General features: G+C 57.6%; 3 protein-coding genes across 8 annotated transcripts; 2 read left to right on the forward strand and 1 right to left on the reverse strand.

The window, feature by feature from the left end:
- Positions 1-3,136: 3,136 nt before the first annotated feature.
- On the reverse strand, positions 3,137-4,512 carry Hddc3 (HD domain containing 3). Of its 2 annotated transcripts, none has more exons than XM_048330014.1 (4): positions 4,362-4,512; positions 4,193-4,248; positions 3,873-4,113; positions 3,137-3,692 (listed from the first exon to the last, which is right to left on the reverse strand). In XM_048330014.1, exons 1-4 carry the CDS (start codon positions 4,471-4,473, stop codon positions 3,562-3,564), a joined length of 540 nt encoding a protein of 179 aa, XP_048185971.1. In that variant the 5' UTR covers positions 4,474-4,512; the 3' UTR covers positions 3,137-3,561. The 2 variants fall into 2 exon arrangements, with proteins under 2 accessions (XP_048185971.1, XP_048185972.1); XM_048330015.1 differs by having other exon boundaries at positions 3,557-3,692; positions 3,877-4,113.
- Positions 4,513-7,656: 3,144 nt separating this feature from the next.
- On the forward strand, positions 7,657-17,112 carry Unc45a (unc-45 myosin chaperone A). Its single transcript, XM_048330006.1, has 20 exons — positions 7,657-7,761; positions 7,962-8,123; positions 8,284-8,320; positions 8,614-8,789; positions 9,268-9,360; positions 9,727-9,894; positions 10,990-11,158; positions 11,556-11,726; positions 12,500-12,671; positions 13,254-13,554; positions 13,955-14,049; positions 14,142-14,283; positions 14,501-14,641; positions 14,777-14,904; positions 15,024-15,090; positions 15,341-15,454; positions 15,634-15,749; positions 16,368-16,485; positions 16,586-16,741; positions 16,836-17,112. Exons 1-20 carry the CDS (start codon positions 7,756-7,758, stop codon positions 17,091-17,093), a joined length of 2,790 nt encoding a protein of 929 aa, XP_048185963.1. The 5' UTR covers positions 7,657-7,755; the 3' UTR covers positions 17,094-17,112.
- A 1,182-nt stretch (positions 17,113-18,294) lies between these two features.
- Positions 18,295-27,167, forward strand: Rccd1 (RCC1 domain containing 1). 5 transcript variants are annotated; one of them, XM_048330010.1, is made up of 8 exons: positions 18,295-18,608; positions 19,762-20,059; positions 20,146-20,518; positions 20,619-20,740; positions 21,793-21,885; positions 22,116-22,277; positions 24,232-24,261; positions 24,486-25,188. In XM_048330010.1, exons 2-8 carry the CDS (start codon positions 19,891-19,893, stop codon positions 24,635-24,637), a joined length of 1,101 nt encoding a protein of 366 aa, XP_048185967.1. In that variant the 5' UTR covers positions 18,295-18,608; positions 19,762-19,890; the 3' UTR covers positions 24,638-25,188. The 5 variants fall into 5 exon arrangements, with proteins under 5 accessions (XP_048185967.1, XP_048185969.1, XP_048185968.1 ...); XM_048330012.1 differs by having other exon boundaries at positions 19,793-20,059; XM_048330011.1 differs by lacking the exon at positions 18,295-18,608 and adding an exon at positions 27,074-27,167 and having other exon boundaries at positions 19,563-20,059; positions 24,486-24,653.
- The last annotated feature ends 98 nt before the right edge of the window (positions 27,168-27,265 follow it).

The raw sequence follows: 27,265 nt of genomic DNA on the forward strand, positions 1-27,265 counted from the left end.
CCACAATTAACCAGTAAAAATGCCAGACTAGAGACATGGCTCAAGTGGTAGCACACCAGCCATGAATAAGCCAACAAGAGTTCAAGCCCCTGTACTGGTACAGAAATAATACTAGAAGGGAAAGAAAGAAAAGTACAAAATTATTCAGGGAAATGTATTTTCACTGATGCAAGGTCTTTTCAAAGCATAGTGTGAAAGCTAAAGTGGCATAGGAGAACATAAACAGATTTTACCACAGAGTTTAAGCAGCAGCAGCTCTGGGAGGAAGTGCCTGACCCAGGTCTCCATGGCGTCACCAGGGCCTGCGGGCTGCCACCTGCAGATACAGTGGCAGCTGGATTCCTGCAGGCTCCCGGAGGCTTCAGAGGGACCCCGGGCCGGAGCTGTGATAAAGAATGCCATGGGTTACCCGAGAATGGATGATGTGTAATCAGGTGATAGGGGAGAGAACCAGAGCCATCTAGAAAAGGAGCCAAATAAAGGATGTTATCTTCTAAAGTCTTAGATGTGCAGTGAAGCCGTTCAGTTGATGGGAACCACGGTGATTAGTTGGATAACCGAACTGCTTAGTCAAGTGTGTAAGTTTCTGTCCTATCCTGATGTGGGGACCTGGGGTGGTCGTTGTGTCCAGGGCAGAGCTTGCCTCAGAATAGTAGGGGAGAAGACATTCCTAGGTTTGAACCAGCTGCCGGGAGTGGGGGCAAAGTAATTCCTTCCGGGAGGAGCACCAGAGGAGTGTGTCATTTGGAAATGGGCTTCCCGTGCATGGAGCAGGCAGCTGCCCATAGCCACTGAGGGCTGTGGCTCTGAGGTTCACAGTTTGAGGGTCACCATCAACACTGGAGGCCAGACATTGCAAAAAACAACTTCAGCCAGGGGGACATGGGCAAGATTATCTTGGCTCCTGACATTTTGTCCCGTGGCAGGACATTAATTGAACTGAAAGTGAGTTCAGGTAGTTAGGGCAGCCTAGACTCAGGAAGCCTCCTGGGGCCCAGGAGGAGTGCTGCTTGGTATTTGGGAGTGACTGCTGTGACTTGAGACATGGCATTGGGTAGAGGAGGGGATGCTAATTCCGTAAAAGGTGGGCCCTTAGGACTTAGTGCAATGATAGAAGAGGTGGGCGGGTCCTTTTCCCTGGTAAAGAGCCTTCTCATCCTTCCCATTCAATAGAATCAAATTTGGCAGCCTTAAGAAGGAAGGAGATTCAGACTCATGCTCCTGCCTGGATGAATGCTGAGAACATTATGGCAAATTAAACCAATCACAGAAGGACAACCACAGTTTGACTCTACTCTACCTTTAGTGTAGTTAGATTCATACAGAGTAAATAGCAGCACAGTGATTGCCAGAGGCCAGGAAGACAGGCATGGGAAAAGTTTAATGTGTATAGTTCCAGTTCTGCAGTATGAAAGGGTCTTGAAGACCAGGGTGCCTCTCACTTCACAAGTGGTTAGCATAAGTTTCCTTATGGACATTTTACCTTAAAACTTACAAGGGACTGGGTGCTGGTGACTCACCTGTAATTCTAGCTATTCTGGAGGCTGAGATATGAGGATCACAGTTCAAAGCCAGTCCAGGCAGGAAAGACCATGAGACTTTTTTTTTTGGCCACTCCTGGGGCTTGCACTGTCCCTGGCTTCTTTTTGCTCAAGGCTAGCACTTTGCCACTTGAGCCACAACGCCACTTCTGGCCGTTTTCTATATATCTGTTGCCGAGGAATCGAACCCAGGGCTTCATGTATACAAGGCAAGCACTCTTGCCACTAGGCCGTATTCCCAGCCCCCATGAGACTCTTAATCTCCAATTAACCACCAGAAAAGTGGAAATGGAACTGTGGCTCAAAGTGGTAAGAGCACTAGCCTTGAGCACAAAAGTTCAAGGACAGCACCTGGGCCCTGAGTTCAAGCCCCACAATTGACAAAAAAAGAAAAAAGCAAACAACAAAAAAACATTTAAGAGGATAGGTATTAGATTAGTGGTAGAGTGCATGGGTTCAATCCCTAGTCAGAAAAAAAAAAAAAAAGAAACAGGTTTTGTAGATTGTGGTGGCACACAAAATACTGTTAGAAGCATGAGGCAGGAGAATCGCTTGAGACCAGAACTGGAGTGTAGCCTGGGACGCAGCAAGAATTGAGAACCTGCCCCCTTTTCTTTTCTTTTTTGTTTTTTGCCACTCCTGGGGCTTGAACTCAGGGCCTGAGCACTGTCCTTTTTGCTCAAGGCTAGCACTCTGCCACTTGAGCCACAGTGCCACTTCCGACTTTTTCTATATATGTGGTGCTAAGGAATCCAACCCAGGGCTCATGTATATGAGACAAGCACTTTACCACTAGGCCATATTCCCAGCCCCCTGCCCCCTTTTTTTCTCCTAATTATTTATTTTTGCCAATCCTGGGGCTTGGACTCAGGGCCTGAGCATTGTCCCTGAGCTTCTTTTTGCTCAAGGCCAATACTCTACCACTTGAGCCATACCGCCACTTCCAGATTTTTATGGTTATGTGGTGATGAGGAATGGAGCCCAGGGGTTCATGCGTGCAAGGCAAGCACTCTGCCACGAAGCCACATTCCCAGCCCTTCCTGATGTTTTCTGAAACAAGCACCTCATGGTAGACTTCATCTTTGTATTCTAAAGGTACAGAGGGAGCCGGGTGCAGGTGACTCACGCCTGTAATCCTAGCTACTCAGGAGGCAGAGATCTATGAAGATCACAGTTCAAAGCCAGCCCAAGAAGGAAAGTCTGTGAGACTCTTCTCTCCAGTTAACCACCAGAAAACCAGAAATGGCTCTGTGGCTCAAGTGGTAGAACACTAGGTCTTAAACTGAAGAGCTCAGGGACAGCACCCAAGCCCAGAGTTCAAGCCCCACAACCACCAACAACAACAAATCCCCTAGAACATAGCATGCCACTTTGGTTCATATGGGCTCTGCTCAAGTTCCTTTACATCCAAAGTGGGCGTTCCTTGCCCTTCACCCACCCCCACATGGGACCACCCAGGTCTAAGCGGACCCCTCCCAGAGGTACCCCAGGCCCCACTCATTTCCCCCAGTGGAGAGAGAACCGAGGTGACTCTCCTGTCCTTTCATGTTGCGGGGTCCTCACGTGCAGCAGAGTTGCCAGTGACCATGGTGCCCTTTTCAACCACGTTTAAGGGCACCTGAGCAGCAGGCTCCCTCCCAGGGCATGCAATCTGACTTGACAGCCACATAGCCCATCTCCCCGACAAAGATGCCCATCTCAGAGGGCTGAGCGCCTCCACCTGGCATTTGAGAGGCGAGAGCTGGAGCAGCAGGCAACTTAAATCTTCCACCCACAAATGTGATTATTCTCCATATGCCTTTGGAATCCGCGTTTATACAAGCCCCAGGCCCCACCATACAAAACAGCAAGCAGACCCAAACTTGAGGGAGGGCAGGAAATGCGGTGGAAGGATGGGGTACAACCGAGACACCCCGATGAGGAAACCCCGATGCCTTTTAGTCATTGACGTCTGAGCTGAGTTGAAGACACTGGGAAATGGGGTGGGGGGGGGTGAGAATCCAGCGTGGCCTGGTCCCGCTCAGAGAGTCAGCCCCCGCTCCCGGAACAGCTGCTCCAGCGCCTCTTCCAGCGGCCGGCTGGTGCCCTGGAGCCCCTTCACCACCTGCGCTGCCCACTGGAAGTACTCCTGGACCCGGCTCTCTGACCATCCTGCAGAAGGGTGGGCAGAAACCTGCTCACACGGGGTCCCCGAGGGCCTGGGGTCCCCGAGAGCGTGGTGCGGGGCAGTGCCATGACCTTCGGGGGGCGTGGCCCCCTGGACGCCTCACCCTCGGCCCCGCTGCTCTGAAAGTCAAGGCCTCGGGGGTCCCCCGCCCTATCGGCCCGTACCCACGGGGGTGCAGCGGTTCAGGTCCCTCAGGTTGTACAGCTTGTCGGCCAGCTTCACCAGCTTGGCGCCCGGGCTGCTGTGGGGCGCCCGCTCCACCTGCAGCCGCTTCCGCTCGGACTTGGGCAGGGCCTTGTCATCCGTCACCTCCTCCACCAGGCGCCGCACCTGCGCCCCGAAGCGCAGCTCCAGCTCCTCCGGGGTGGTGTCGGTGTCCTCCACCGTGTCGTGCAGCAGGGCCGCCTGCGGGCGGGCTCCGGGTCAGCCCGCGGGCCCACGGTCCCCCCGCCCCCCGCGACCCGGCCGCGGGCCGCCAGGTTACCTGTAGCACCGCGATGTCCGTGACGCCCGCCTCGTGCGCCAGGATCCGAGCCACACCTGAGGGCAGAGCCGTCACCCCACGCCCGCCCGAGGGCGCTGGGGCTCCGGAGAGCCGGCCGCGCCCCGCGCCGCTCCCTCCCTCCCCGCCCTCCCCCGGCCCGCGCGCCCACCGATGGGGTGGTTGATGTAGGGGGTCCCCTCGGGGTCCTTCCGTCGCTGCTGTCGGTGTTTGCGAGCCGCGAAGTCGGCCGCCTCCAGCAGCTGCGCGGCCTCGGAGCCCATGGCGGGGTGGCGCCCGGGGCGGGGGACGGAGTCGCCGTCCGGACCGGGCGTCCACAGCGCCCCCTCACGCGCCGGAGGCCCTGGCTCCCACCGGCCGCGGTGAACTGCCGCTCGGGCCGCAGGACCCCGGCCCAGCTCCAGGGAGACGATCAAGGGCGGCCTGGCAGTAACGGGGGACCGGGGTGGCGGGGGGCGCGGAGAGGACGGCGTGGAGCAAAACACTTCACCCGGCCTCAGCTCCTCCCGGGAGGCACGCGCGGCCCTCAGCCTGCCAGCGCGCTCCTAACACACCCTTCCCGCGGGGAGGCCTGTGGCTGTGGCACCCAGCCTGGGAGCCTGGCACAACTGCTTCAGATTTAGGCTCGCAGGCAGTGGTGCTTCGGAAAAACTGCAATTTTAGGGGTGAAAACCCCGCAGATCCTGGAGTCCCAATCAGACTATGTCTGCCACACTGCCCTAAATGCTAATATCACACACACGTAAATCAGAGAGAAAGGTTGAATGCCACTGGGCCAAGTTGGGGAGAGTTGGGGCAGCGATGTACAGCGTGTTCTGTGGTCAGGAATGCAGTCATAGGACTGGTCAGATGGGGCCTGGTTACAAGGAGAGTCACTGATGTCAGGCCGTGGTGCAGTCCTTCCTAGATTCCAGGATGGCTGCAGTGTCACTGGCATGTTCCTTCAGGTGGCTCTGGTCAAAGCTGTGCGCCAGGTGATCCTTATCCCAGGATGTTTGATATACTAATAAATTGCAGCATTCCCCCCCCCCCCTTTCCTGGTGTGGGACTGGGGTTTGAACTCAGGGCCTCCACCTTGCAAGGCAGGCTGTATACCAATGAGGCACAGCTCCAGTCTGCCCCAGCCTGTTTGGATGCCTTAGACACTGAATGTTGGGAGGCTGGGCTTCAGGCTGCAATAAGGCTTTTCCTGTCTGATTAACACGCCACCGATGTTTACTAATCCCGTCCTTGCTCAAGTCCCAAGGTGACTGTATAAGGGAGGGGCTGGAGATTAGAGTGGCCAAATGTGGATCTTTCACTGTGTTTTTGGCCCAGATGGATTCAAATCTCAGTCTTCCTGATCTCTGCTTTTTAAATAGCTGGTTCGCAGGTCTCAGATGCCACCCCAGCCCTGCTTTGCTTCCTGCCTGGCTCCCCAGACATTCCACTGTGGGCCCCTGGGGTGATGAGTCTTGTCCCTTCTGTTTTGGGAGTGAGATGACCAGGCTGGGCCGGAATTGGTTTAGTATATGGCTGGTCTTGGGCCTTCCAGAGAAATTTTCTTAGGGATGACAGCTGAGAGGTATGAGGGTCAGAAAGACCTGGCAGTCCCCTAAGAGGCATCCCAGTTACTAAATCTACTCCTATGGGACCAATAGCTTTCGTGTTTGGGCTGGTAGCTGGGGAGATACGGCCCAAGGGAAGCCAATGAAAGGGCTTGGCTTGGTTTTCAGGGAAACCTTGTTGCTATGTAGCACATAGCAGCAGTTAGGGAGGGAAGTTCCTTGCTGCACTGAGGTCTCTAGGGCTAAAAGGAGTGGCCGGAATTCCCAGGGCTTCTGCAGCAGCCTAGAAGTTGGAGAGTGAGTAGAGGAAAACACATTTGCTCTAGATGTTTGTTCTTCAGGCAAATGGCTCAACTTCTCCCTCACGCGTCCTTCCCTCTTCTACTCCCCTGAGCCTTTTGCTCGGAAAACCTTAGGTGGTGTGGAGCCACAGGCATCCCATTTTGCAACAAGAGGTAGGGGCGAAGGGGCTTGTACCATCTGTCTAGAAGGCTGTTCTGGAGGGCTCTGGGTTTGTGGAAGTGGTGCCTAAACCCTGGGGCCTTGATTTTTAATTCTGTTTGCAGCATGGGAGTCTGGGATTCCAAGGACCAGGGCTGAGGGGGAAGCAACCGCTCATGGGTCTCTGGCGGTGGCCGGGCTCCTTGCCCACAGGCATGTGTGTGGTCCTGCTGCTGCTCCTCACCTGGACTTCCCTCGCCCAGCACTCCTCTCTCTCAGGTACCCTGGCCGCAGCCCTGAAGTTGGCATAGGTTGTCCCAGGGGACACTGGGAGGGGGGAAGCTGCACCTCTGGAGTGGGGCGTGGACAGACCCTCCTGCTTGCCTCCAGACCCCATGTCTCTCTCCAGCGCTGGCCCATCACCCCCACTTGTGCCAGACCACCCGGGATGCTGATGGTGGATACTACCCTGGTTTCTTCTGCCCTCGGCTCTCGGATACCCCGGAGGAAGCTTACTGCTGCCACCTGCAGGCCTCAGGGGGTTACTGCTGCACCCGCGCTGAATTTGAAGCCCTGTACCAAGTCAATCTGTCCTCCCTCCGGCCCCCACCCATCCTCAGGTGAGAACTCCCGGCCGGGGTGTTCCAGATCGGGGGGGTTCGGCTGGTAAATTCCGGTGGCGGAGAGGGGAGGCCTGGGCCATACCGACTAGCGGAGGGACAGGCAGCAAGCATAAATGAAGATGGCAAACAACTCTGTGAAGGGCAAGTTCGGGGCGGTGGAAACAGGAAAGCGGGCGCCCGGCAGGTCGTGGGACGGGTGCGGGTGGAGAGGGGGCGGCCAGCCGTGGACCGCGTGTGGTACAGGCGGGCGTCGTCAGGGGAGCTCCTGGATCTGTGCAGAGCGTGTGCGAGCCCGTTCTTACAGGGAGGGGGCCCCGCACCTTCCGCAGACCCCCTGGTCTGCAGGGGCGGACCTGACACTGCCTCTCCCCCCCCACCCACAGGGGCCCAGGCCCGCTGCTGGCGCTGGGCCTCTACAGTCTGCTGCTGCTGGCGCTGATGACCGCAGACCTCGTACACTTCTGTCGCGGTCGGGGCCGGAGTGCGAGCCGAGGCTGCGGCCGCCCGGGGTTTCCTTCCCGGTCCTCGGCTGCGCGGCCCCTGCAAGTCCCGGCAGAACTGGGATAAGCGCGCCCGAGGCGAGTGCGCGCCTGGACCCGGCCCGGCGCCCCTACCCGGCTCTCTTCCCCTTGGCTCCGCCCCTGCCGTACGCGCTCTTCGTGGCCACGCCCCTTCTCTTCCACGACGTAGACCTCTTAGTCCCGCCCCGAGCACGCCCATCGACCCTCGTTGACTCACTCCGATTGCCCCCGCCTCTCGCCACGCCCCTCCACCAGGCCCCGCCCCGGCGTGGTATCTTGCCGGGGCCCCGCCCCTTTTGACGCAACTCTGACGTCAGGCCGAGGCGGGGCAACCCACGCCAGCCTCCCGGGTACGGGCGCTCCTCGCCTCAGAGATTGCGCTCGCCTTCGTGGGCCCCGAGATCGGCTCTGCAATGACTGTGAGTGGTCCGGGGACCCCTGAGTCCCGATCCGCTGTCCCCTGGGAGCGCACCCATCTCCCTTCTCCTCTCAGGGCTCCTGCCCTGACCATTCCCCGGCCACCTCCGCCCGCTCTTAGCCTCCCGGCCTCGCCCTGGCGCCCCCGCTGGCCTCCGGACCGCCCCCCTGCGCCCCGAGCCCACTGCTCTTTTCCCCCCAGGCCACCTCCGTGGAACAGCTGCGGAAGGAGGGCAACGAGCTGTTCAAATGCGGGGACTATGAGGGCGCCCTGTCGGCCTACACCCAGGCCCTGGAGCTGGGCGCGCCGTCGCCGGACCAGGCCGTGCTGCACCGGAACCGGGCCGCCTGCCACCTCAAGCTGGTGAGGGTCCCCCACCCCGGCCCTGGCCCCGGCCCGACCCGGGTTCGCACCTCTAGGCGGCTGCCTGGGGAGCCCGCGGTTACCTGATGGGGAGATAGGGGATCAGACTTAGGAACTGTGCGGCTGGTGCCTGTCCTCAGCCTCCTGGTCTTTCTTGCAGGAAGATTACTACAAAGCAGAAACGGAAGCATCTAAAGGTAGGGGCACGTGGGGCCTCACCCGGAGCTGTGTGTGGGTCTTCTCTGGTGGGCAGATTCGGGGACCACTGCACCATCACCCTCTCCTTTGTGCCCTGGAACACGTCTGCCTGCTGTCTTTCCCACTTCTGCTGGGCCTTTCCTTTTCTGCAGCTACCTCACCTTTTCTGAGGCTGAAGTCCGAGCCCCACCTCCGTCCCCCCACCTTCCTCTGGCCCTCAAGACCTTTCCCTGCTGCTCCTGCGTGAAGACGGTGGAGCATGCGCCCTGACAGAGCTCCTGTTTGTGCTCAGCCATTGAAAAGGACGGAGGGGATGTCAAAGCACTTTACCGGAGAAGCCAAGCCCTGGAGAAGCTGGGCCGCCTGGACCAGGCTGTCCTCGACCTGCAGAGATGTGTGAGCCTAGAGCCCAAGAACAAAGTTTTCCAGGAGGCCCTGCGGAGCATCGGGGGTCAGATTCAGGAGAAGGTGTGTGAGAGTGCTAGAGAGATCTGGGTCAGAGGTGTAGACACAACAGTTCGGTATAGGCAAGGAAACAGCAAATTAAGATGATAGCATGGAGTGCATGGTATCACACCCGCAATATGAGCTTTGCCTGCGTGAAAAGCCTGTGAGACTCCCACCTCCAAAATAGCCAGTGAAAAGCCAGGCTGAAGGCATGGCTCAAGCAGCAGAGTGCAAGCCAAGCAGAGGCCCTGAGTTCAAACGATGGTACTGGGCAAAAAGAAAAAAAAAGGACACTGCCTTTAGCAATAGTACTGTCCTGGATGCTCAAGCAGGAAGTAACTCAGGAGGAAAACAGCTCTGGGAAGTTCAGGAGGAGCTGCCTGGCAAGTCTCTTCCTGCCCAGGTGGCTCAGTGCTTGGCCTGAGCCCAGGCAATCCTCACTGGGGAGGTGTGATGTCTCTGCGGAGGGGTGACGTCTTGCCTTCTTGGTTTGTCCTAGGTGCGGTACATGTCCTCCACTGACGCCAAGGTGGAACAGATGTTCCAGATCCTGCTGGACCCAGAAGAGAAAGGCACTGAGAAGAAGCAGAAGGTACAGGCCAGGGAATGAGCTGGTGGGGGCTGAGCTTGGGCCCATAGCTGGTCCCTGCTGGCCAGTGCTGGCCTCTTTCTGCTGGCCAGGTCTACTGCATGGCTCTGATCTTTATGTGGACCATGGCACTGCTTGGGTCAGGAACTTCGGAGCTGTGGTCCTCGTGTGGACCACGGTAAGGGAAGCAGAATCTTACCAGCAAGCCTGATGCCAGGAGCTACAAGGTGACCACGACCCCAGCCCTTAGGGCTCTGTTGGGGCTTAGGACCCTATTTGGTCAGATAGCAAGGTCAGGGGTACATAGTGTCATCTTCGTTCTGCCCTGTAGGGTGCGGGGTCCTCATAACAGCACTGCTTTTCTTGCAGGCTTCTCAGAACCTGGTGGTGCTGGCCCGGGAGGACGCAGGGGCTGAGAAGATCTTCCGGAACAATGGGGTTCAGCTCCTGCAGCGCCTTCTGGACACAGGGGAGCCCGACCTCATGCTGGCAGCCCTGCGCACGCTGGTCGGCATTTGTTCCGAGCACCAATCACGGGTAGGTGGGCTTCAGTCCATCTGTCCATCCTCTATCCCTCCATTCCTCATTACAAAAAGACGTTAGAGGTACTGGGAATGTGGCTTAACGGTAGAGTTCTTGTGTAGCATGCAGGAAGCCCTGGGTTTGATTCCTCAGCACCACATAAACAGAAAAAGCTGGAAGTGGTGCTGTGACTCAAAAGAGGTAGAGTGCTAGCCTTGAGCAAAAGAAGCTGAGGGACAGTGCTCAGGTCCTGAGTTCAAGCACCAGGACAGGGGCCTTTGCTTTAAAGCGCACACTGGCCTTGCCTCAGGGAAGGGGGCAGGGTGTTTCTCATGTAGTCACGTGATCAGTGATGTCACTCACTGCCTCTTTACCTAGAGGCCTGGAGTTGTGCACTTTGCCTGATGTGGGGTGGTGCATGAGCCTTCGGCCCTGGGAGTGCACCCATGCCCCCAGCGCTGGCTTGAGCTGGCGTCAGCCCGGGGACTGCTCTCCACCCTTGTGTCCATTTGTTGGCTTGCTTAATTGACTTGGAGACAGGGGTCTCATGGCGGATAGCTCCAGCTGGCCTTGAACTTGTGATGTGTGCCACTGTGCTGGTGGCTGTGCCCTTGCTTTTAGCGGAAGCCACATTTCTGCATCACAGAGACGTGAGGTCTCTTTAAGTGAAATTTGGGCTGAGACTTAGGGTCTCTCAGGGCCAAGAGGTCAGACCATGCGAGTTCTGTGTCTCCCTCAGCCTCCTCAGTTGTGTGTAGGCTGGGTGGAGCCACAGGGACCACCGGGGTCCTGTACTGTGGACATAGGGGCCTTTTCATGGGTGTCCTCACCCCGTGTGCTGTTCCCACTCGGGGAGACACTGGGGAGGAGCTGGTGGTCAGCCTTGTCCAGCTTTGTGTCCCTCAGGAAAGGCCTGAGCCCAAGCAGCTGTGGCCAGGGCCCAAGTGTCCCCTGCTTTCTCTGGCAGGAGGCAGGGAGGGTGGAGTCTAAGCCTGACCCCAGGTCAGGCGTCAGTCATCTGCTAGGAACTGGTCCTTCCACCCCAGTGGTTTCCACCCCTGGCCACGCCCCCAGTACCAACCTGGGCTTCTCTGCCTCCCTGCATCGCAGACTGTGGCGACGCTGAGCGTGCTGGGAACTCGGCGCGTGGTCTCCATCCTGGGTGTGGAGAACCAGGCGGTGTCGCTGGCCGCCTGCCACCTGCTGCAGGTTATGTTCGATGCCCTGAAGGAGGGCGTCAGGAAAGGCTTCCGAGGCAAAGAAGGAGCCATCATCGTGGGTGAGTGCAAATGGCCGACTCCGCCTCGTCACTTCTTTCCCAAGTTGTTCATGAATATGGCTTCAGAGAGTTTCTCACTGTGTAGCTCAGGCTGGCCTCGAACTCTTCATCTCCCTGCCTCAGCCTCCCAAGGGCGGGGATTACAGGTGTACACCACTACACCTGGCTTTTACTCGAGATGTTAAGTAGCCAAGATGTTAGGGGGAAGTCTAGAGCTCAGCAACTGGCTCGGGATGCAGGCCCCCCCTTCCCTGTGTCTCTCTGACTGTGAGGGGCAGTTAGGGGCTGGGCAGGGGCAGGCCACTGTGGAGCCCACCTCTCTCCTGGCTTTGTGTTTCGGTGCTGAGACGAGCCCAGGCCATCTCACTTGCTGACCGTGAGTGCGCTCCTATCGCAGATCCTGCGCGGGAGCTGAAGGTCCTCATCAGCAACCTCCTGGATCTCCTGACGGAAGCGGGGGTCTCTGGCCAAGGCCGGGACAATGCCCTGACCCTCCTGATTAAAGCGGTGCCTCGCAAGTCTCCGAAGGACCCCGACAACAGCCTCACGCTCTGGGTCATTGACCAGGGTAGGTGATGGGGTTCGTGAAGGCATGCCGAGGTAGGCTTCTCCCCGACAGTGTGAATGGCAGCCCTATAGCCATAGAACTGCCTTGCGTGTGCACTGCCCTGTGTGTGCACAGAGTGTGCACTGCCACGCTTCCCAGGCCCCCAGGGGGACTTCCCCCAGGCGAGACTTTCGGCAGGTGAAAGTACTGTGATACGTGTGCGTGAAATGCCGCACTGAAACCCTTGAACAATTAGTACACTTCCAAGAGTGAATGACAGGACCACATCCTGTGCAGGGGGTGGGTACTAGTGGGGGGGAGGGGAGAGAAGGAGGGTGGATGTAGTCAAGATATTTGTCAAGCCAGTGTTCATGGCTCATGCCTGTAATTTGGGATTTGAGGCCACCCAGGCAGGAAAACCTGTGAGACTCCAGTAAACTACCAAAAAAGCCAGAAATGGCACTATGGCTCAAAGTGGTGACGCCCTAGCCTTGAACACAGACCCTCAGGGACAGCACCCAGGCCCTGAGTTCAAGCCCCATTATCTATCCACCTGCACATACACATCAAAAAAAACTTTGTCAGCTGGGCCCTGGTGGCTCATGTAATCCTAGCTACTCAGGAGGCTGAGATCTTAGGGATGGCAGTTCAAAGCTAGCCCAGGCAGGAAAGTCCATAGACTTCTTTTGTCGGTCGTGGGGCTTCTTAGCAGCCTCTTTGCACTGCCTGGATGGTCTTCTGGAAGCCTCTTCCTTTTACTTTTCAGAGTTGCCACCAATGTTCTGTCTTTCCAGGCCTGAAGAAGATTCTGGAGGTGGGGGGTTCCGTGCAGGACCCTTCTGGGGAGCTCTCCATGTCGGGGAACAGCCGCATGAGCGCCTCCATCCTCCTCAGCAAGCTCTTTGATGACCTGAAGTGTGATGCGGAGCGGGAGAATTTCCACCGGCTCTGTGAGAACTACATCCGGTACGGCCGTCCCGGTCCCCTCCAGTCCCCATCCCCGTCCCCTACCCATCCCCGTCCCCCACCCGTGCCCCCAGTACCACCCATGGCAGGCTTGCAGCCGAGTGGCAGTTTGTTTTTTTAAGATGGGCTCTCACTTGTGTTGCCCACGCTGGCTTTGAACTCGCAGCCTCAATCAAGCAGACCTCTGCTTCAGCCTCCTGAGTTGCCAGCACCACAAGCATGTGTCATTTCTTCCAAAGTGATTCACCAGGGAGTTTTTCCTAAGTTGGTTCTTCGTGTTGTGCAGCTTGCTTACCGAGTGCTTACTGCGCTCTGTGTCTGATACAAACGCCAAGTCAAAGCTATTGTCCTAACTCCGAGGGGCCCCCAGCCCTGGGGACAGGATGGAGTCTCTGCTCCCACAAAGCGCAGGGTGGCATCAGGTGGCGTGGGGGAGGCTGAAGGGGGGCAGATCTGGAGCCCCAGGCACTGGGGTCCCAGGGCAGCTCCTCTGTGTGCCCTCGGCCGCTGTCAGGGCGGTGCGGGGCAGGGCGAGGCCTTCAAGCATGCCTTGGCATGACAGCTGTCAACCTCTGCCCTCAGGAGCTGGTTCGAGGGCCAGGAGCTGGCCGGGAAGCTGCGGGCCATCCAGACGGTGTCGTGCCTCCTGCAGGGCCCATGTGACGCCGGCAACAGGGCCCTGGAGCTGAGCGGTGTCATGGAGAGCGTGATCGCGCTCTGCGCCTCCACGCGCGAGGACGAGCAGCTGGTGGCGGTGGAGGCTCTGATCCATGCTGCGGGCAAGGCCAAGCGGGCCTCGTTCATCACGGCCAACGGCGTCTCGCTGCTGAAGGACCTGTACAAGCGCAGCGAGCGCGACAGCATCCGCATCCGGGCGCTGGTGGTGAGCGGGCGGCTGGGCACGGGAGGGACCCGGCCGGGACCCAGCATGCCAGAGATGAGGGACAGGCTCTTCCCAGATGCCGGGGTGTGCGCTGCCTCACGCTGTCCCCACGTGCCGTGGGAAAGGCCGTGTCTAGGCCCCTTGGCTGTGTGGGCCTGTGTACTGCGTGTGTCGAGCTGGGCGTTAGTGCCGCCGTGCCCAGCCCGTGAGGCCTTCATCTAGGGCCCGTTCCCTGGCTCTTCCCCAGGCGTCCCTGGGGCCCGGCAGAGGACTGGGCCCAGGACTCTGTGTGTGACACCTGCTGCTCCGGGAGGCGGCCCGCGGGGAGGGACGGCTGGGGTGGGGTGGGGCGGCCCCCCACCCCCCCCGCCAGCCCCCTGGCCTCATCCTCTCCCTCCAGGGGCTGTGTAAGCTTGGCTCGGCTGGAGGGACCGACTTCAGCATGAAGCAGTTTGCCGAAGGATCCACTCTCAAACTGGCCAAGCAGTGTCGGAAGTGAGTGTGAGCCCTGGAGGGGCTGGGCTACTTCTGCGGGCCCTGTCCCCGCCCCCCTGTGCTCATGGCACTCCTCTGCCCCGCATGCGCAGATGGCTGTGCAATGACCAGATGGACGCGGGCACGCGGCGCTGGGCGGCGGAGGGCCTGGCGTACCTCACCTTCGACGCCGACGTGAAGGAAGAGCTGGTGGAGGACACGGTGGCTCTGAAGGCCCTGTTCCAGCTCAGCAAGGTGGCCTGTGGTCCCCCGGCATCCTGGCCAGCGGCTGGCCAGTGGCTCTGGCCGCGGGAGGCAGGGCCCGGCTGCCCGCCCGGCATGGGCACAAGGGGCGTCCGTGCAGTGGGGTCTCAGATCTCCCCCAGAGCCAGGCGCATTGGACGGTGGGTCCAGCCCAGGCCTGGGCACCAGTGGGCTCTGCCGGGCTGAGTGTCTTCTCTGCTCCTGGCAGTCGGAGGAGAGGTCGGTGCTCTTTGCTGTGGCCTCGGCTCTTGTCAACTGCACCAACAGCTACGACTACGAGGAGCCGGATCCCAAGATGGTGGAGCTGGCCAAGTACGCCAAGCAGCCTGTGCCTGAGCAGCACCCCAAGGTACGGTGGGGGTCCCTGCTGCAGCTTCCCCAGTGCCCTGCTGCGGGGTCGGGGGGGGGCTTTCCTGTCCTGTCAGCCGCGGTCCCCTTGTCTTTCCTACCAGCCGGGCCCTTCCTAAGCTGCTTCCTTCCCCAGGACAAGCCCAGCTTCATTCGTGCTCGGGTGAAGAAGCTGCTGGCGGCAGGCGTGGTGTCCGCCATGACGTGCATGGTGAAGGCGGAGAGCCCGGTGCTCACCAGCTCCTGCAGGGAGCTGCTCTCCAGGTGGGTCTTGGGTCTTGGAGCAGGGGCCCCCACTTGACTGACTTCCTTTGCTGAGCCCAAGGATGGGGTGTCTGCCTCCCAGGGCCCAGATCCACCATGCACCCCCACTCTCCCCGCAGGGTCTTCCTGGCTTTGGTGGAGGATGCAGAGGACCGAGGCACTGTGGTGGCCCAGGGTGGGGGCAAGGTAGGCTGGGTGCCAGGGCTGGGGCGGGCCTGTGCTGCAGGGAGAGGACGTCCTGTGGGGGAAGGGAGGCTCCCTCCATGGTGGGGTCCTTCTCTCCTCACTCCAGGGCCTGGGGCGCCTCAGTGTTTCAGCAGGGGCTGCTGGCCCAGTGAGCTGGGCGGGGGAGAGGGTGTGCGAGGGCAAGCGGGGTGGCCAGGGCCGGGGCCTCGTGCCCTGGCGTGGTCCCCGTGCCCACGGCTTGCTCCTGCAGGCTCTGCTCCCGCTGGCCCTGGAAGGCACCGATGTGGGGCAGACCAAGGCAGCCCAGGCGCTGGCCAAGCTCACCATCACCTCCAACCCCGAGATGACCTTCCCTGGCGAGCGCGTGAGTCTCCCGCCCTGCGGCCCACCTCGCTTTCCCTCGCTGGGTCCCACTGGCCTGCAGCTTGGGTTCACAATTGCTTGGGACCAAGAGGAAGTGGCGGCTTTGCCGAGCCCTGGGCAAGGGGGCGGGGGGAGGCGGGCACCCTGTGGATGGAACCTGAAAGGGGGTGCACATCACAGATCTATGAGGTTGTCCGGCCCCTGGTCTCCCTGCTGCACCTCAACTGCTCAGGACTGCAGAACTTCGAGGCCCTCATGGCTCTCACAAACCTGGCGGGGATCAGCGAGAGGCTCCGGTGAGTCCCAGGGGTGTAGGCCTGGGCTGCACTCTGGACTTGGATCCGAACCCCACCCTGGGTCATCAGCTCTCTGCTGCCTACGTAGGGAGAGACAGGCTGAGAGAGACTGAGGCACTGAGAGAGAACATTCCAGGCTCTGGGACTGGCTCTGCCCTCCCCCTCCGTCCGGAGCCTCAGTCACACTGCCTGGCTGAGTGTAGCTCATGGCTCTGCCTGTGAAGGGGAAGGCTACAGAGTCAGCTCATGGAGTTCAGGGAAGAGGCATGGATGAGGGCGCCAGGCCCCGCCCCCAGGGGTGCCCCCTCAGTCCATTCTCGCTGCTACGACGGGCTGCCACCCTGAGCCCACATTAGTTGCCACTGAGAACTTGCCCTTCTGCCAGACAGTAGTCACATGACACGGGCCATATGGGTCATGCAGAGGAGTAAGCAAGGCAGCCAGGTGCGCCCCCCCCCCACCAGCTGGTCTTCTGCACCCTAATTTGAGCATTCCCACGAGCCCCTGCTGGGCCGCGTCCACGCCCGGTGCAGGGGGGCCTGGACATGGGTCAGGGCTCCATGGCATGGGGCTGTGTGCAGAGGCCCTGACCACCCCGCCGTCCACCTCGTCCTGCAGACAGAAGATCCTGAAGGAGAAGGCTGTGCCCATGATCGAGGGCTACATGTTTGAGGAGCACGAGATGATCCGGCGGGCGGCCACCGAGTGCATGTGTAACTTGGCCATGAGCAAGGAGGTGAGGCTGGTACGGGGGGGGGGGGGGTTGTCCTGGAAGATGGGGGTGCAGAGGGCTCTGCGCTCTGACCACTGGGGTCCTCTCCTTATCTGGCCCCCAGGTGCAGGACCTCTTTGAAGCTGAGGGCAATGACCGACTGAAGCTGCTGGTGCTGTACAGCGGGGAGGAGGATGAGCTGCTGCGCCGGGCGGCTGCGGGGGGCCTGGCCATGCTCACCTCCATGCGGCCTGCACTCTGCAGCCGGGTTCCGCAAGTGGTCAGTGCCTGTTCTTAGCGGGGTGGGGTGCAGGTTGGTGGGGGAGGTCCTAGCCTGCTGGTGGGTGGATGGTCACCCCTGCTGTTTCCTGCAGACCACACACTGGCTGGAGATCCTGCAGGCCTTGCTTTTGAGCCCCAACCGGGAGCTGCAGCACCGGGGCGCTGTGGTGGTGCTGAACATGGTGGAGGCCTCCAGGGAGATAGCCAGCACCCTGATGGAGAGTGAGGTGCTGGAGATCCTGTCTGTGCTGGCCAAGGGTGAGCGCAGCCCCATCACCAGGGCTGCTGCAGCCTCCCTGGGGAAGGCCATGGAGTATGGACTTATCCAGCCCAGCCGCGATGGGGAGTGAGGGCCCCAGGCCCTGCTGCAGCACCCAGGACAGAAGTGGCTTCGCCTGATGGGTCTGCGGTGCTGGACGCTTGCCTGTTCTGCCCAGCTGCACTTTCCTGTCCTCCATTCTGAGTTAGGGACCACATTCAGTCACATGGCCCTGCCCTGCCAACACTGCCTCCAGCCTTACTCAAGACTTGATTTGCACACTACTGTAGGGCGTTGGGATGGGGAGGGTGCATCCCAAACTCAGCCCGTGGCGTGGGCTCTGGCACCAGGAAAGGCACAGCAGCCTAGCAGTGTGAGCACCCCAGTAATAAAGTGTGTGGGACGAAAAATCGAGTGCTCTGTCCTCCGGTAAGAAGGGCTGCTGAGGTGGTCAGCTCGCTTCCCATAGCTTTTCTTCCTCCTACCACCTGAGCCACAGAGTCAACATGCTTTCCTGCCTGGGCTGGCTTCAAACCCCAATTTTCAATCTGTTCCTAAGTAGCTAGGATTACAGGTTTGAGGCTGGCTTTAATACTTTTCTTTTCTTCTTTTTTTCCAATCCTGGGGCTTGAACTTGGGGCCTGGGCACTGTCACTGACCTTTTGACTCAACAAAGCTCTAGCACTGAGCCTCAGCATCACTTCCAGTTTTGTAGTGCTTCCTTGGCAATAAGAGTTTTCATTTTCGGGCTGGGGATATGGCCTAGTGGCAAGAGTGCTTGCCTCGTATACATGAGGACCTGGGTTCAATTCCCCGGCACCACATATACAGAAAACGGCCAGAAGTGGCGCTGTGGCTCAAGTGGCAGAGTGCTAGCCTTGAGCAAAAAGAAGCCAGGGACAGTGCTCAGGCCCTGAGTCCAAGCCCCAGGACTGGCAAAAAAAAAAAGTTTCATTTTCTTGCTGGCTTTGAACTGTGATCCTCAGGTCTCAGCCTCCTGAGTAGCTGGGATGACAGGAGGCTCCCCCCCCCAGAGCCCCCCCTTCAATAGTTATTTTATCTTGCAAATTTTCCTGTGACACTTCCCTCTACCCCTCCCCCCAGCCCTTTGCCCAGGCAATACTTGGGCACTTGCTAGGCAAGCGCTTTGCCACTGAGCTACATCCCAATGCTTGGGATTTGGAGTAGGGAGGTCGCAGCTAATGCTTCTCTCCCGCAAAAAAAAAAAACAACAAAAAAACCCACAGCGGAGCCTTAGCCCAGAGGCACACCCCTCGGCCTGCGTCCCGCCTTCCTGGGTGGGCGGTTCTGGAGTTGAGCTCCAAGCTTGAAGTTCATTGGCTTAGTAGATGCAAATGACAGCACCCAGGCCAATCAACCTAGGTGTCCTAGTGTGTCCGCTTCCTGGTTGGTGGTCAGTGTGCGCATGTGCAGTACCTAGCTCCCGCCTCACAGACGGAAGTGAGTGGTGGGGCCTGCAGGTTTCACAGGCTGCTCTCCCTCTCCTGGCTTCCTCGAGTTTTTAGGAGGGTTCCCTTCTCAGTGGTTCTAGTCCCAGACCCACCGTCTTCTGGAGGTTTCAGCCTGGACCGGAAAGGCGGCTGCGGTAAGGGGAGCGAGTCCCGGCTGTTGCGGGTGAGGAGGGGGGTTGGTCCGGCCGGGGTGACGTCACCCTTCTCGCTGGTGATTGGCCCCGCGGCGGCCAATGGCCGCCTCGCCCAGCCCGCGGCTCTTCAAACCCGGCTGCCAGTCTGGTCCGAGGACGCCGCCGATTGGACAGTCTGCAAGTTTTCTCTGAGATTATCCACCGGGGTGACTTGAAGGGCACAGAATTAAGATCAGAGACCCCCTTGGGTTGGGAGTGGTCATGGAAGATGTGGGGTCTGGAGCCCTCCAGTCTGACTGATCTCAGAGGCTGGAAAAATGGCTGCAGAGTTCCTGTCAAGCTGAACCTGTGAGACAGTAACTGGTAACAGGTGTGCCGAATACTGTCCCGTCACAGATACTTAAAGCGATGCTTTGCACCCTGTAGCGTAAGTGCCTAGCTTCGTTCTGACACCTGCTGTATTTCTGCTCTCTTGCTCTTACACTGTTTATCCAACTGGGGCCTTGACCTCGGCTCTCACTGTGACACGGGTGTTTGAGCTCCCATTAGAGCTCGAGTCTGTCCAGATGGTTCCTTCACCGCAGCTGTTGAGATCACGATTTTCTTTTGCACTTTGTGCCCAGAGGGATCATTTTGCCAAGTGTTTTCTTCGCCCAGAATAAGTGTCTTGAAAAAAATCCTTCCTCACCAGAGCACATTACGTGGGGAAACCAACGTGGCCAGAAACAGAGCTCTTCTTTTCACCTTTCCTTCCCCTTTTTACTAAATATTACAGCTTATGAGAGAGTGTAAGGCTTAAAAACAAAACAGTGCCTGGGTGCTTTTTTTGGGGGGTGGGGGGAAGAAGGGAGGTTTTGAGGTTTGAACTTAGTACCTTGCACTTTCTGGGTTGGGTTGGCATGCCATACATCCATCCAGCTCTGCTTGTTGCTGGTTATTTTGGAGATGGAGTCTAGGGAGGTTTTCTGCCAGGGATGGATGGCCTCAAACTGCGCTGGTTTTCAGTTTTCATCCTCCTGAGTTGCTAGAATTTCAGGAATGCCAGTGCCTGGCTTCTTTGTGCTTCATGTTTTGGTTTTTCTCGTTTTAGTAAAGCCATTCATTAATTGTGTTTGAATTCCTCGCTGTTGTTTTCTGTGCGTTTCTTCCCCAGATCTATCCAGCATCTGTCCCGTGTTTTTCAGGGAAGGCAGCTATAGCCAGTGGCCTATCTGCAAGATCGCACCATAACCCTCCATCGCAGCCTCGGCCCAAGCCTGCCAGGCCGCTGAAGGCTCGGGACATGGCCGAGGAGCGGCCAGGGACTTGGTTTGGCTTCGGTTTCTGCGCCTTCGGGCAGGCTCTGGGCTCCGGGTGCGGGCTTAAGGCCGTCCCCAGCCCGGAGCCGCTGCGGGCAGGTGTTGACCCGTGCCACGTGAGCGCGAGCTGGAGCTACACCGCCTGCGTGACCCGTGAGCGCCCCGCCCGGCCCCCCCCAGACCCGGCCCCCACGGGATGGGCCCCCTCCCTGCCCAACACCGCTCTGTCCCCCGCGCAGGTAGCGGCTGCTTGGAGCTGTCCGGCTCCGCTAGCGGCGCTGCGGACGGCTGCCGGGACGCGTGGGCCTCAGAGCGGCTGCTCGTGGTGTTGCGCGCGCGGCCGGGCCACAGGCCCGAGCTGCAGGCCTGGGCGCCCCAGTCGGCGCTGCGCGGGGAGCCCCTGTGGGCCCAGAGCCTGGCGCCCGAGGCCGAAGCAGACGGCGAGGCAGGCGCACTGCCCCTGCTGCCCGGCGCCAGCGCCTACGTGAGCCCGCAGCCGCCCTTCCGCCGGCCCCTGGCCCCAGAGCTGCGCGCGCGCCAGCTGCAACTGGGTGCGGAGCATGCGCTGCTGCTGTGCGCGGCCGGCCAGGTGTTCTCCTGGGGCGGAGGCAGGTGAGCATGCAGGCAGGCAGGTACGCACGCACGCACACACGCGTGCACACGCGGAGGGGCTTCTCAGCGGGCCATGGCTCACGCGGGGCTCCCTGCTCAGGCACGGACAGCTGGGCCACGGGACGCTGGAGGCGGAGCTGCAGCCCCGGCGGCTGGAGGCCCTGCACGGCTTGCTCATGGTGGAGGTGGCGGCCGGCGGCTGGCACTCGGCGTGTCTGAGCGGTGAGTGGCCGGGGCGGGCCATGCCAGCCCTCGGTGGGTGGCTCAGCCCGGCCGAGCCGACGCTGGCAGCTCCTGCCCTTCTGCCCTCTCCACCCGCCACCCCCCCAGGCCTGGGCAAAGACCCGAACGTGGCCCCATGTGGCACCCAGCTGACGCTCCAGGCCGGGGCTGGTGTTGGCCCCACTGCCATGGCGGCCCCCAGGTGCAGCTGGTTCCTACTCTGGGAGCCCCCAAGACTCCAGGTCGTGGCTTAGGCTGGAAGCCAGGTTCCACTCCCTGGCCTGGAGGGCTGGAAGCAGCCTGATAGAAAGCTTCCCACATAAGGTTCAGGAATGGCATCTGCAGCCCTGAAGTGCTGAGTGACAAGGTACCCCTCTGTAAGCCCTGGCCTGGCTCCTCTCTGTGCCTCAGTGGGGATGTTGTGTGAAGTGGGGACCCTGTCATCGGACTCCCGTTGGGGCTACTGTGGTAATTAGGTGGGTATATTTGATAAGTGCAGGGTAGATATGCTTGACATGCCTGTAATCCCAGCACACTCAGAAGGCAGAGGCTGGAGAATCCTGAGTTCAAAGCCAGTAGTCTTGGGCTCTGTGAGAGGAAGAACTAAAGCGCCAGCTGGGTTAGAGGGGACCTCAGGGGCAAAGCCCCTGTCCAGTGAGTGCAAGAGCCTGGGCACAAAACAAATGCATGCAAGACCAGCACAGAGGGAGCACTGTGTGAATGAACGCAGTGCTGGGGGGGTGAGGAGGTCAGAGCCAAGGCAGAGGCTTGTCAGGACCAGGGCCGGTGGGCAGAAAGGCCGGGGTATGTGCAGGAACAAGTTTACAGCATGCACAGAAAATGGAGGTCTAGCAAAGCACAGTGTAAAGGAAGTGTGAGGCACCGTGGCACACGCCTGGAGTCCCAGCCATGGGTGGCTGAGGCCGAAGGGCCTCTTGAGCTACTCGCTGGCTGACTAGAAGGGAACCTGGGCAGAGACAAGGAAGCTGCAGGGCTGTGCAGGACGGATTGGCTGTGCACGGAGCTGAGGGTGGGCTGTTCCTGTCTTGCAGAGGCTGGGGACATTTACATCTGGGGCTGGAATGAGTCGGGGCAGCTGGCCCTGCCCATTAGGAGCCTGGCAGAGAAGGCAGTCCCCCAGGAAGGTGAGTTGCCCAACACTGAGGCTGCGCTGTCCTCTACTGGCTGAGCTCTGCTGGGGCCACAGTGCACAGAGTGGGAGGCCTCTCCCCCCACCCCACCCCAGCACACAGCACTGAGCCCCTGTAGCTTGCTGCTGCTGGGCACTGCAGAGCTACAAGCCTGCCAGCCCCAGTGGAATGCAAGGAGATGACATGCTCGGTGCTAAGCACCGTGTAATCATGCTAAACTGCAGGACGAGAAGATGACGTCGACGGGAAGGGAGGAGCCAGCAGTGAGGACGGAGCCCCCGCCGCCTTCATAGCTGTCCAGCCCTTCCCCGCCTTATTGGACCTTCCCCTGGGCTCTGAGGCTGTCAAGGCCAGCTGTGGGTCCCGGCACACAGCTGTGGTGACACGTGAGTGGGCTCGGGATGGGGATGGAAGGCTGCAGAAACAGGTGTGGGCTACCTGAGCATCGTCCTTATTTTGTTTTGCCCTTTTTTTTTTTTTTTTTTTTTTGGCCAGTCCTGGGCCTTGGACTCAGGGCCTGAGCACTGTCCCTGGCTTCTTCCCGCTCAAGGCTAGCACTCAGCCGCTTGAGCCACAGCGCCGCTTCTGGCCGTTTTCTGTATATGTGGTGCTGGGGAATCGAACCTAGGGCCTCGTGTATCCGAGGCAGGCACTCTTGCCACTAGGCTATATCCCCAGCCCCAAGTTTTGCCCTTTTTTAAAATTGAGAAATCACTGTGCCTAGGCTAGCCTTACCCAGCATCTTTTATTTTTCTTGTGGATGGAGACTGAACCGAAGTATCTATCCTGTGTGCTAGGCAAGTGACCTACATCCCCAGTAGAACCTATGGGCCACTGTGTGTGTGTGTGCGCGCGCGTGTGCGCATGTGCATGCCGGTATTGGAGCTTGGACTCAGGAGCTCACGCTCAGCTTTCTATTTTTAAGTTATCTTTAAGTAGAGTTGCCATTTAACAAAGCAGTTTTAGCTGGGCACTGGTGGCCCTACCTGCTCAGGAGGCTGGGATCTGAGGACACAGTTCAAAGCCAGCCTGGACAAGAAAGTCCAGGAGACTCTTATCTCTAGTGAACCACCAGAAAACTGGAAGTGGAGCTGTGATTCAAAGTGGTTGAGTGCTAGCCTTGAGCAGAACAGCTTAGGGACAGCGCCCAGGCTGAGTTCAAGCCTCCTGATTGACCAAAAAAAAAAAAAAAGCAATTTGCACATTCTCACCCATCCCTCTCCTACCCATCCCTTCCCTCACTCTTCCTAATTTAGTAGGATAGATACAGAATTTTTTTTTTTTTGCCAGTCCTGGGGCTTGAAGTCAGGGCCTGAGCACTGTCCCTGGCTTCCTTTTGCTCAAGGCTAGCACTCTGCCACTTGAGCCACAGCGCCACCTCTGGCTATTTTCTATATATGTGGTGCTGAGGAATCAAACCCAGGGCTTCATGTATATAAGGCAAGCTCTCTTGCCACTAGGCCATATTCCTAACCTAGACACGGCATTCTTGACTGCATTCTGCCCCTCTTCATCCCTTTCCCCATTTGAGTACCCATCATGGTGTTTTTATTATGCATTCTTGCTCATAGCTGGACCTTCTTCAGCCTCACCTCTAGTTTAGCACTCTGCTGCTTAGTCTGGAGGAGGTTCTGCCCAGGCAGGCAGGATCTTAGTGTGCTCATCTAGCACTTGCTCTGTAGCCCAGGGTGCCTGATCTCAACATCACCAGCTCATCTCAGAAGTACTGAGATTATAGGCATGTAGCATCATGCTTGGCTTGAAAAGTGAGTCTGTCTTGTACTAAGCAGCTGCCTCCTTTAATGAAAAAGCTATGTTGGGCTGGGGATATGGCCTAGTGGCAAGAGTGCTTGCCTCGTATACATGAGGCCCTGGGTTCAATTCCCCAGCACCACATATACAGAAAACGGCCAGAAGCGGCGCTGTGGCTCAAGTGGCAGAGTGCTAGCCTTGAGCAAAAAGAAGCCAGGGACAGTGCACAGGCCCTGAGTCCAAGCCCCAGGACTGGCCAAAAAAAAGAAAAAGCTATGTTGGTCGTGGTCATTCTTACCTGCATCTCAGCCAGCCAACACACCATAGTAGCTCCCAGCCTGTCAGGCCCAGAAGGTTCTTCCTTCTAGAGGCAGGCTAACGTCCATCCTCCACAAATGTGATGGACACAGCCCGATTCAGTAGCCATGTAATAGGGGCCAGTCACCTGGTGTAGCTGGATCCATTGCCAGCCCTGACATGATAGTTGTAATGAGCAGGTGGCGTTGGAACGTGCTGCTGTAGTGGGGCTGGGCAAGACAAGGGGTCCTGGTGGAGCGTAGAAGCAAGTACCTCTGTCTCTGGTTGCAGGAGCAGGGGAGCTCTACACTTGGGGCTGGGGTAAGTGAAAACTGCTGTGTCCTACACTGGGGGGGGGGGAGGGGGCAGAGCGGGTGAGAGCACACAGACTCAGCAGGCCAGTGACTTTGGGGATAGAAAAAGGGCTGGGCATGTGTCCCCAGGAGGGAGGCAGAGCTGTGTGCTCCCAAGGCTGTGCAGTAGGCCCAGGGAGAGGTGAGGGGGCAGGAGCAAGGAGGATGGCAGCCGGGCTCTTTCCACTTCAGGTAAATATGGACAGCTTGGCCATGGGGACAGCACCAGCTTGGATCAGCCCCGGCGTGTGAAATACTTCATAGATAATCAGCTCCACGTAAAGGCCGTCACGTGTGGGCCCTGGAACACTTACGTGTACGCGGTGGAAAAGGGGGAGAGCTGACATCGTGCGTGTGCATGTATGTGTATGTTCTTCAAATCACCTATAGAAAAGCCACAGAGCAAACTGTGGTGGAGGAAACTGCAGCCACCACTCCTTCACTTCGGCCAGAGCGGCGTTCCCCATTGTGGCCTAGAAATGGCTGCCGAGTGGTGGGGTTCTCGGGCTCTCTCCACACTGGGGGGCTGGCATGCCTCCCACCTCATCACTGCAGGACATGGTGCACCACCTTGATTACAGGCGTGAGCCACCTGTGTTCACATAGAACTTTGCCGCCCTGATTTTGAGTGCCAGGTGAACGGAACCAGTCATGTGTAACTGTCTGGTCTGGCAGTGCAGGCGCTCTGCAGCTGAGCCCAACTATGTGCTCCTCAGTGTTATATGACTATCTACATTGTGGCCTGGAGCTATATATTTCTTTACTTGGTGTTTTGTGTCCTGTAGATATACTTTTTAGTTGTTATACAGCTTGAACGCAGGGCCTGGGCCCTGAACTCTTGCTCAAGGCTACCACTCTACCACTTGAGCAACAGTACCACTTCCAGTTTCCTGGTAGTTCATTGGAGAGAATCTCATGGACTTTCCTGCCCAAGTGGGCTTTGAACCACTGGCACTTGGCTGTCTTGAGCGTCTTTAAAATGTGGTCGGCAGGCTGTTATTACACAAAGCACCGAGAAGTGTAGTCTGCATGTGATCGGGGTCTGGCAGAATGTTCAACATAGTCTTGGTAGGCCATGAGATATCTTTAGCTTGTATAATAGCTCCCTGTTCCATTAGTGGCCCTGTCCTAGAGGCTGGATAGCTTTCATTCGTTTATTGGCCATGGAAGTTTGGGTTTGAGACAGTCTCCCTATGTAGGCTGGGGTCTTGCTTCGGCCTCCCTAGTGCTGTGATCATAGGCATGTACCACCCTACCTGCCTGGGAGTTTTCTGTTGTAAAATGTCTTTTGTTTTTTTTGGGGGGGTGGGGGAGGGTAGTGGGGTGTCTTTCTGGTAGTTCATTGGAATCTGATGGACTTTCCTTCCCAGACTGGCTTTGAACCACTTTCATATCTCTGTCTTCTGAGTTGCTAAAACTATAGGTGTCAACCATTGGCACCTGACCTGGGGTATTTTAGCTTTTTTTTCCCTGAAGCTATTACACGTTTTATGGAATTGTTTTCCTGTCTGCTCATTCTTGGTATGCAGAAAAGCTACTGATGTTTGCGAGTTCATTTTATATCCCACACCTGGCTCTTGGCCTTTATTCCCTTAAATGTTCTGTTTCCTCACCCTATCCCTTCTTGATGGTGTTTCACCAGGACCCATACTGCTCTGTTCACACTTTTTTTTTTTTTTTTTTTTGCCAGTCCTGGGCCTTGGACTCAGGGCCTGAGCACTGTCCCTGGCTTCCTTTTGCTCAAGGCTAGCACTCTGCCACTTGAGCCACAGCGCCACCTCTGGCCATTTTCTGTATATGTGGTGCTGGGGAATGGAACCCAGGGCTTCATGTATACAAGGCAAGCGCTCTTGCCACTAGGCCAAATCCCCAGCCCCTCTGTTCACACTTTTGAGCTCTTCCTCAGACTTGATATGCTTTTACATTTCCTGCTTTTTTTCTTCTGCCAACGCAGATATGGAGTTTAAATTTGGGGCTTCAGCCTTGCTAGATAGCTTTGCCAGTTGAACTACATCCCTAGACTAATTTTTAGTTCTGCTTTGCAACTGAAATTTTTTAGGCTGTGTTTTTGGGGTTTTTTTTGTGTGTGTTTTTGTCAGTCTGTGGGGCTTGGACTCAGGGCTTGAGCAGTGTCCCTGGCTTCTTTTTGCTCAAGGTTAGCACTCTACCTCTTGAGCCACAGCGCCACTTCCAACCTTTTCTGTTTGTGTGGTGCTAAGGAATCGAACCCAGAGCTTCATGCATGCTAGGCAAGCACTCTATCACTAAGCTACATTCCCAGCCCTAAGTTGTGTTTCTTTTTAGAGATTTTTTTTCCATTCAAACTTGTTTTCCTAGTAGCTCGCATTTATATTTCTTCTGATGAATCATGCCTGTTTCTTTGGATGATTTAACATTTGGATCCTATATGGAAATCATTCTTTCACAAGGTTTTGCATTTTTAACTTTTATTATAGGACATCTGTATGTGCAATCAGGTGTGAAAATGTGAAGGCTTCTGGGGCCCATTCTGACCTGCACCTTTTCCTGTGCATGTCTAAATTTGCTAGTTTCAGGTCTTGAACTCAGCCTGGGTGCTGTCATTGCATTTCAGGCTAGTGTGCTACCACTTGAGCCACAGCTCGACATCCAGTTTTCTGGCAGACAACTGGAGCTAAGGCTCTTAGGGGCTTTACTGGCCAGGCTGGTTTTGAACTGCAACCCTCAGCCTAGAAAGATGAGCATGAGCCACTGCCCACCTCAGGAACAAATTTTTGTCACTGACTTTTTTTTTTGGACAGGGTCCTCATGCATTATCTGGACTGGTCTCAAGGTCACAATCCTGCTTCAGGCCCCTAGCACTGGCCTTACAGGTGTGTAAGGCCTGATTTTAAGAAAAATTATGGACATATAAAAATCATACTTGTAACTAAAAGTTTCTTTTATGTCCTTTTAGCCTTTTTAGTTCACAGGCCAAACCAACCACAAACTTA

Source organism: Perognathus longimembris, chromosome 20 (genome assembly GCF_023159225.1).
Source record: "Perognathus longimembris pacificus isolate PPM17 chromosome 20, ASM2315922v1, whole genome shotgun sequence".
Taxonomy (NCBI): domain Eukaryota; kingdom Metazoa; phylum Chordata; class Mammalia; order Rodentia; family Heteromyidae; genus Perognathus; species Perognathus longimembris.